At 43.6% G+C, this 9,737-nt stretch overlaps 1 protein-coding gene across 1 annotated transcript; it reads right to left on the bottom strand.

Moving 5' to 3' along the window:
• Nucleotides 1–1,580: 1,580 nt before the first annotated feature.
• On the bottom strand, nt 1,581–3,440 carry LOC108705861 (tripartite motif-containing protein 59). The gene has a single exon (XM_018242638.2). The coding sequence runs from the start codon at nt 3,438–3,440 to the stop codon at nt 2,256–2,258; it is 1,185 nt and encodes a 394-aa protein (XP_018098127.1). The 3' UTR covers nt 1,581–2,255.
• Between the last annotated feature and the right edge of the window lie 6,297 nt (nt 3,441–9,737).

Below are 9,737 nucleotides of genomic sequence, written 5' to 3'. Positions count from 1 at the left end.
CCTGTGCTAGGGAGTGGGGGCGGACCGGGCCGATACTCCCAATACACATCTAGCGGGGGGAGGGGGCCCAGCCTAAACTCACCTCGACCCTAGGTGGGCCTCTTTTCTCCAAAGGGGCAGATAAAGTAATAAACACATGGGGGAATGCAGAGGATTCCAATCAATGTTTTTTCCTAATTAAAACTTTCCTGTAAGGACGAGCGTTTTTAGCTGTGCCCCCCTGTGTTCCGGTTTCATGCGTTCAGCCACAGGAGTAGATGCATTGAATTCTTTTCAATGTGTACTCACACAGACGCATGTAGGCAGGACCGCTATCAGAGATTGCAGGGCCCCGTACGACAAAATTTCCTGGGTCCCCTGGGCTACGCCCACCGCAAGCCCCACCTACAGGTCCGCCCTCCCCACCACACAGTAAAAAAACAAAACAAATATTGGTGGTCAGGGCCCCCATAAAAAAACATTTGTGGCCAGGCCCCCCCCCATTAAAAAATACTGGTGGCTAGGACCCCACATGAGAAAAAAAAAACATTATAAGAAAATTGGTGGCCAGGGCCCCTTAAACATCCATGCCTTTCCGAAGTCAGCAGCTCTCAGAAAGATGGGGGGCCTGACTAATCAAGTAAGTGTGGCATGGCCAGGGCCCCCCTTATGCTCGGGGCCCCCTACAAGTCTCCCCCCTGTCCCCCCCTGATGGCTGCCCTGCATGTAGGTGCCGAACACAGGTAAAATGCAACCATTAACTGACAATACAATCTAAGTCTCTCAAGTATATGACAGGGGCAGGCACTGAAACTACCTGGCAAGCTAAGACAGGAGCCACAATTCCCCCAATGTGTTTATGAAGATGAAATATGAATCATGTGAGTAATGTAACCACACACATGTACAACCACACTCCATGCTCAAGTGCTTCCTGCGCAAAGATTTAATGTTTAATACAATAGTAAACAATATATATATATATATATATATAAATGTATAAAATATACAGAATTTATTATCAATGCACATTCTGAAGCAGTGGTTTAACTAGACCCCCAAGGGCCCCGTTACAGAAATTTACAGCTGACCCCCCTAAAGGGATTGTTCACCCATAACTTTTATTATGATATAGAGTGATATTCTGAGACAATTTGCAAGTGGTTTTCATTTTTTATTATTTGTGTTTTTTGAGTTATTTAGCTTTTTATTCAGCAGCTCTCCAGTATGCAATTTCAGCAGTTTGGTTGCTAGGGTCCAAAGTCCCCTAGCAACCATGCACTGATTTGAATAAGAGACTAAAATATGAATAGGAGAGGGCCTAAATACACAAACGAGTCATTAAAAAGTCGCAACAACTGTTAATGTAAAAGTTACACGTGAAAAGGACATGTAAAATTGAGGTTTCACTGTATTATAATAATATAAGGGATAATGTAACCCCTAGTGTAAATGATAAGGATATTAGAAGTCATTGAGGTGTTCTGTGACCATATAAAGACACAAGGCTGCAGGCTGAGTTATACAGGGAACTCTGAGTATCACTCATGTGTTATAAGGGATAATGTACCCCCTACTGTAAATGATAAGGATATTAGAGCCACTGAGGTGTTTTGTGACCATATAAAGCAAATTATAGCACCACAGCTACCACATGAACTACAACTCACAGCATCACGAACCAGCAGGTGGAAGAGTTTGCCCAGGGTTATATGCCAACACTAAGTGCCTGTGTGCCCTGACCATAATTGTACATACCCCTGGGCTGCGAGACCACCTACCCCCTGCTGGCTTTTTGTAAAGGGATTATAACATTACAGGAAGGCTATGGGCAGTGTTAATGATGACTGTGGCCATGGAACCCATAACAAAGCAAGAGGGAATATAATAACACATTCACCCCTTAATATACATATGAAACAGAAACCTTACATTATAAAAGATCATAGATTAACAAAAGTAAAACATGCAATATGGTATAAAACAAAAAAAAGAAATGGGTGCTAAACTAATAAACCATTACTACAAACTGGAATATAAAAATGATTTTTTACTCTTTATAAAGGTGCCATACAATACACAATTTTGGCTCTCTCATAGGAGAAAACAATTATTTTAAGTTACCAAAGTAAGAGTGTCAGTTGTTTATTTATCTGGAAGTTGTAGTGTATAAATGTCATTTATAAAAAATAAATGATATAGAAAATCTATAGTTTTTAAAATGCAGCCTGAACTCATACTGTTTCATGTGTGTTATAGAAACAATTATTTAGTTGTTAGTCACAATAAACCTGATAACTAAACTTATGACTGATGCCAGAAACCCAGCCCGGCTTTCTGTACACGTCACTGCCCAAGCTCTTCCTAACGGGTTCCATGATTTCATAAAGGTACGACATGTATCTAGAAGCAAAATGATTAACAGTAATGCTGTTGTACAGCCATATAATCAGCACAAAAAATAAAGTTATCATCAGTAAAATACAAAAAACTGTCCATTTGTCTGGAAGGGTTTTGGATTTTTCAGGCATTTCGAAGCACAGATTTATTGTTGGTGTTGACAGCAGATTGATTTCAGCAAGACTACCTTTCAGCCATTCATTATTTAGAACCTGTCTGGCTTGAGGGTAGATGGCAACGGGGAGGACAGTAATAGGTTCCCGCTTCTTCAGGGCTTTCATCCTTTTGCGAATGTTGTGAAGGTTTTCAAGAAATAGCAGAGGGGAGGTCTCTTCTTGAACGGAGCTGCTCAGAGAGATGAGATCTAGCTCTTCATCTTGAATCTCCTTCATCTCCTCTATCTTTGGAGCATACACCTCAACAATTTGTTGATTTAGATCATTTAGAGCAGCCAGCATGTTTTGTTTCTTCTGCTCCAATGTCTCGTTTAACTGGTCAAAAAAATCCATCACCTCTTTTTTATCATCCAGAACTATCTGTTTACAATAAGTCATTTGTTCTTCTAGCTTCTTAATGACAAAGGAAACGCCGGTAAAGTGCTTGTCACTCAGGATGTGGAGATATTTCGAGGCAGTCAGCTTCTCTCTTAAGTAGGAACTTTCTGGATCATCAATTGCATGTCCTTGGTGTTGCCCCACCGTAAGGCACTGGCCACAGATTAACTTTTTGTCTTTAAGACAAAATAGATTTAAGGGCTGTTTATTGTGCTCAGGGCAGGTGGCTGCTTTGACGTGGTTTGGAGTTTTGTACTTTTCAACAATGGATTTCAGGGCAAAGTTTATGGGTAGTGCGAGAGTTCCCGACTGCGGAAGTTCTGAAGTGTTTCGGCACGATGGGCATTTAAGCCGGGCAACAGATATCCTCCAAAGGCCACTGCCTGAGGAACGTATAACTTTCTCAAGACAATTCCTGCAAAAAGTGTGTGAACATGGCAGGATTTGTGGATCGTCAAAAATATTATAGCAGACCGAGCAGGTGAGTTCATCTTCAAAGTTATACATTGCCTGCGAAGAAATCATTTCCACATCTTACTGTCAATACTTTATTAGTTGACTTCATTTATAACATTTTAAATGAGTTGAGTGGTGCCATGCAATTTGCACATTTTACCTTCAATCATCTGTTTAGAAATATTATTAGGAATAAGAGGTGCTCTTTACACTTATTTCCCCATAAATATGTTGCTACATTTGAAAGTAAAACAGACAAAATTGTTTATATTTACCACCTCAATAGATGTAACAATGTCAGTACTGGGACACTAGCAGATCCTGGTCATGAACCCTAAATCTTAAAGGCACCCTTACAGATGGAGGGCTCAGGTTCAGCACAGAATGCAATATTATACAGAGTATTCCAATTGTCCATGGCACTTTTGTGTTTCTGGTTGTGTGAGTTAAGCAGATAAGCTAAATAATTTAAGTGGTAGAGTGGAGTGTCCATGGTATACCAAGCGTTTGCTTCACTGGCAGAGAAATGTCTGTCACTGACTGAGCAGCCGCCACTTAAATGAATGACAACTGCCAGTCCACCGACATTTAAAAGAGGAGCTGTGAAGTGGCATCTCCACTGAGCACATAACTGTACTTACTCCAAGTGAATCTACACGGAGGAAAGGCACATTACCATGTTACATTAAGAACCGGAACAAAGGATCTGGTGAGACCTATCCAATTTGTGGGGGGATACTTGTAACTAAAAGAGGGTGGGGGATGGACCGACAAACCCAAGATTTTGTGAATTTCTTGTGTATAACAACAATACAGACCACGCTATAGGAGGAGTACTACGTGCCTCACTCTCTATAGTTTAAAGCATCCCCCAGTATTAATGTATAGAAATGTTTATTAAGGGAGCACATCACTATAGCCCACTTGGTGTATTTACAGAGGGGTAATATGGACAAATTCAAACTAATATGGCATCCCTGGCTGGACTCACCGGACTCTATGGAATTTTCCTAACACTACTCACCATGTGTGCACCTTGATGTGCCAGGCAGGACATGGATTATACGGACACAAAATTTGCAATTAACAAAAGGATGAGACTGTATGAATACCCACCAATTTTATTTTTATGCCTTGTTTTATTCTTTCTTTATTGTTTAATTTGTTAAAATAATCAAAAACTATATATAGATATATATATATATATATAAAAAAAAACAAAAAAAAACTTTAAAGCATTTTGGATGCTGACTATTTTGGGAGAACTATAACTCTCACACAAAGACACTGTCGTGGCTAAATTCTTTTTTGGAGATTGGAGGGATGACAAAGCAGTAATTTCTCCAAAAGGAAAATTTATAATGGAATGAATTGTATCATTGTAATTTGTAAATAAGTGATCATTTACTCTATTTATGAATTTGTATTGAATTCATGTTGGGCCCTGGCCGGACAGGTTTTAATTGATTAATAATTAAGAAATTTTTAAGGGTTAATAAAATCTCTATATTTATACACCAACTGGGTTATTAATTACACCTTTTAAATGATTTATTGTAATATTGATATTAACATTCGATAACAAAGAGTTTATTACAAAACCAAGGACATTCTGGGATAAAACACTTGTGCAGCCATTTTGTATACAAGTCCCTCCTCTTGGCCACAGGGTAGGGCTGTTAAAGGACCAGTAACATAAAAAAAAAATGTTTAAAAATTCGTAAGACCACAACAAAAAATTAACACCAAGACAAATGAAACTTTTAAATAGCAAAGACTTTATTAAGAAATAACTTACAGAAAGTCCACTTCCTGTCCTCTTCAGAAAAGGCGACCATCCACACTGCAGCGATCGATTTATCCTCCCTGGCCATTCACTGACATCTTCCTACCGGCATCCAGCAGCAGCAGTGTCTGTCACAGGCTCTTCTCTCCTTCACCGTAGATCGGCTTCCCTCCTCCGCTCTCCTCACCTCCCTCTTACAAAAGACGTCTGAAGAACCATCAGAAGTGGCGCCTGCTGAGGGATCCTGATCAGTTAGCAGCGATAGGGTTAATCCCAGGCCAGTTCCCACGTGGGAGTGGAGGGCACAGACAAGGATCGCTCACTGCTCTCGTGGGCTGCTTGCTCACATTTGGAATATTCCTGCGTATGAAAGGCCTTTGCTGAAGAGTCTACCCGAGTTATAAAACTTGCCCATGTCACGGAGGAGGGAAGCTGATGCACGGTAAAGGAGAGCCTCTGACAATGCTGCTGCTGGACGCCTGTAAGTAACCTGCGGCTTTCTGTTCTGCCTATAACTGGAATGTAACCAGGCGCCGCATGTCTCTCTCTGAGAGTAGGAGAGCAGGAGGGAGGTGAGCGGAGGAGGGAAGCCGATCTACGGTGAAGGAGAGAAGAGCCTGTGACAGACACTGCTTATGCTGGACGCCGGGAGGAAGACGTCAGTGAATAGCCAGGGAGGAAAAATCGATCACTGCAGTGTGGATGGTCGCCTTTTCGCCGTTTCTGAAGAGGACAGGAAGTGGACTTTCTGTAAGTTATTTCTTAATAAAGTCTTTGCTATTTAAAAGTTTCATTTGTCTCTGTGTTCATTTTTTGTTGTGCTCTAACGAATTTTTAAACATTTTTTTTTTATGTTACTGGTCCTTTAAGGGGACTGAGTGACAGGGGCACTTGCTGCTGGAACACACCACTTCCATTACTTGCTGCACATACTGACTCTCTCTCTCAGGGATGGAGACTGGACATTGTGGAACAGCAGCTCAATGAACACAGATCCCATAAATCAATGAGCATTTTCAGGTGAAGCTTTGGGACAGCCCTGAGCTTGTCAGGGAAATTGGAAAGCTGAGTGACGTGTGATCCCATCAGTGCTTTTGTGCAGTTCATTCAATGCTGCCTCCCTGTGTCACAGCGCTGGGTGCCTCACAGGCTGGAGGTGTGGCTCTGCTGCTCCCATCCAATCAGCACCACTCCTTTACAATTTAACCCTGCGCCTCACCTGAGCCTCTCACTCCCTCTCCTCGGTGCTGCTTCTATAGCCCAAAGTAAAAGTAGCGGCAAGTGCGCCTGATTGGCTGCACCTTAGCAACCCAGTGAGGGGGACACGCCCCCGCCCGTTCCGACGCCAATCAGCCAACTCCAGTCACTCGTGTAACAGCCAGTGCCCCCCGAGCTCATTCAGCTTCACTCCAGGGTTCAGCGCCGCTAAGCAACTTCCTGACGCATTCCCTGCCCGGCGCCTCTGCCTCATTATATAGGAATTGCTGGGACTCCTTCTAACTCTCCACTTGCACATATAATAGCCGCTGCCTACCTGCCTGTAGGGGCCCCTATGGGTTAATCTGCCCTGCAGCTTTAAGGCCCCCACCTTTTTCTTAGAGTGATCTGCCAGGAGAGAATGACACTCCCCTGCTACACTGCTATATAGTGTGTGTAGGGAGTGGCCACTTCCTCTTTGGCCTGTGGATGGTGATCCAGCTGGATGTGCTCAGGGAAGCCTGGGTACAGCTAGGCCCAGAAAGGCCCATGTGCTTTGGAGAAGAAGTCGGGGACCAGGTAACCCCGTGAATGAGGAATAGTTACACTAGGGCAGACTTGTTATAGTCTCTCTAGGAGAGAAAGGCAGAGAGGTGAGAGAGAAAGAGCAGCTGAAGCTCCAACAAGGATTTGCAGTAAGGGAGTAGCTTCCCAGAGGCTTTATGTGTTGCCTCCAGTCAGGGACCTCAGTGAAGAGGGACTGTAGGGTAGAAGCTGCTTTCCTGACAACTTCCAGGAGGGAATGAGTGTGTATTCTGCAAATGCCTAATGGAGACCTTTCCTCTGTGAGAAATGTGCTATTGCCTCAGCTCCTGTGTGAGTACTAAACCTGTGGTCACTTGCCTTGTGCATAGTTAAATAAACCGTTTCTCTTTTACTGCAAGAACCTCCTGGCGCCCATCTTTTGTTGTATGCACAGTAGTCTGGGGGATGTAGTTGCACTACACCATAGAGGGAACACTTCCACATGGCGAAGGCCCTGACCCTGTTGTGTGAGTCGCAGTGTAACCCATGCTTCTACTGCCAGCTGGATAGTTTAACTATTTGTGTGCTATGCAGCCCAAATAGGTGTTACATGCCTTTCCACGGGGATTCCCTTCAGATGCCCGGCTGCTGTGATACACTCCCTCCTGCCTCCCAAGTTCGCTTGACCAGCGAGGTCACAGCCGAACCTGATGGCAAACGTCACTCGCAGTGTAATGAAGGTTTAGATACAGTGCGCATGTGCTCCCCTTCCACTGCAGCAACTGGATGAAAGTCATTTCAAATATAAGCTGCAGTGTAACCCGCTACACAAGTCCAGGAAGTAGCTACAACATTGTGACAGGAAGTTGTTATTGCATGAGACATGAGAACATGACAAGCCCTAATAGGAAAAGGCTATTTGGTGTCTGTCATAGAGCGGAGTGACCCTCTTGTCTATAACAGCTCGGCCAGTGTCTCACTCTGATTCAGCCGGACATTAGTCCCTGTTCCCTGCTGGAATGTCTAGGAGACCGGCTTCACTCTTGTAGTTCACTGTTTAGGTGAAGTTTTCTTGACAGTTGCCCAGACTTAGGATTCCCATCTCACCCTTTTAAAACAAACACACATGGAATCCACAACCTGCATGGCTAATTATCAGTTCATTTTGATTCATGGCTGCACAGAAATCAGTTCAGTCTGCAGCATGCATCTTAATGAATTGCTAATTAGCCGTGCAGGCTGTGGATTCCATATTTGGTTTTAAAGGGGTGAGATGGCAACCTTAGCCAGACTGGAAGATGAATGGGTGAGGGGCTGAACAAAAATCAGGCAGCAATAACTAGAAGTGTTGCCTCACAGAGAATGTTTTATGGCTGCCAGGGTGAGTGTCTCATGTTCGGAAGTTGGAGACATAAAAATTAGGCAAATAATAAAATAATTGTAGGGAAAATATGACCAAATGAAAATTTGCTAATAGATCATTTTATAATTTACTAAAACTGATCGCAGCAAAAGTACAAGGGGCTGGAGGTTGGGGCCCCTGAAGTAGCAGCCCCGGGGGCCTCACACACCCAAGTCTGACCCTGGATAGTCCTGGTAAGGGGTCACCATGCAGCTACGTATCTGTGTAAATGGAGTTTGCTTTGAGCCCTGGAAATTAAGTAATAACAGATACCAGGTCCCCTCCGCTTTCAAACAGAACATGGGGTGACAAGGAGGGCTGACAGGGTCAAAATGGGCTGGTGGGACATCGGGTAAAAACCTGGTGGGACCCAATGACCCAGACCTGCTCCTGCCTGAGACTCTGAGCTGCCCCCTGGCCCCAATCGCCTTGGAAGGGGGGTTGCGGCGTAGGCCGGGGGAAGTGGGGGCCACTCTGGTGGAATTCCCAGTGGGCCTTGTTCCCTCCAGTAAATAACTACACACAACCAGATTATAAAAGCTAATTATTTCAGAACCAAATAATCCTCTATTTCCCATCCATATGTGCCAGGAAGTTAAATAAACTAGTAATACACGGGTCAACCCGAAACCTGCTGGACCTGATCAACTGTTCCCTGCAGCAGGGCAGGACCATTTATATTACCTTCAGTGTGTGCAGTGCTGTTTTCTGCACCAGGGGACGCCTCTTTGCCCTCATTCAGGGTAGGTGCAAACTAGTATTGAAACAAATGGGGACAGAATCATTTCGGACATAATTTTCAATGGTTTAACATCGGAATACTTTGCAAACTGATCTACACAAAAACAATACTTTTACTACTTTATTTAACTGCTTTGTACAACATTTCCCTCCCTTCTCAATCTACAGTTTAGTCCTAAGGTATCCAGGCCATCATGTTCGAGACAACCAGTGCAGCACTCTTCAGAGCTGATCTTTGTAGGGAAATCTGAATTGTCCCATACTGAGTGTTTAGTGTGACAACATTGTTTAGGCAGGGGGTCCCCAAGCTTTTTTAGCCGTGAGCCATATTCAGACCATAAACTTTCCTCTAAAGCAGGAATTCAAAAACAAGCACCTGCTTTGAGGACACTGGGAGCAACATCCAAAGGGTTGGTGAGCAAAATATTCACGAGCCAGTGGTTGGGGGGGGGGGCACTGATTTAGGGCAACAGTCACTGTAAACTACTTTACTTTTTTAAACTAAATTTCTCTATTGCTGGAGTCTGTGTGTATTCTACTGAAGGTGAGCACTTTGGTACAGAGTTGTGAGGAAGGTCAAATGTTGAGTTCTGGGTCAGGCCTGACGTTTGTAAGACAAGGCCAAGTCCTTACAATAGGATATAATGCAGAGGTCAGCAACCTTTACCATCAAAAGAGCCATTTTGCCCCCTCTTCC

Source organism: Xenopus laevis, chromosome 5L, assembly GCF_017654675.1.
Source record: "Xenopus laevis strain J_2021 chromosome 5L, Xenopus_laevis_v10.1, whole genome shotgun sequence".
In the NCBI taxonomy this organism is placed as follows: Eukaryota; Metazoa; Chordata; class Amphibia; order Anura; family Pipidae; genus Xenopus; species Xenopus laevis.
This window is presented reverse-complemented; position numbering and strand designations above follow the sequence as displayed.

Coding starts and splice junctions, on each gene's coding strand:
- LOC108705861 (XM_018242638.2), bottom strand. CDS start 3,440: ATGTATAACTTTGAAGATGAACTCACCTGCTCGGTCTGCTATAATATT.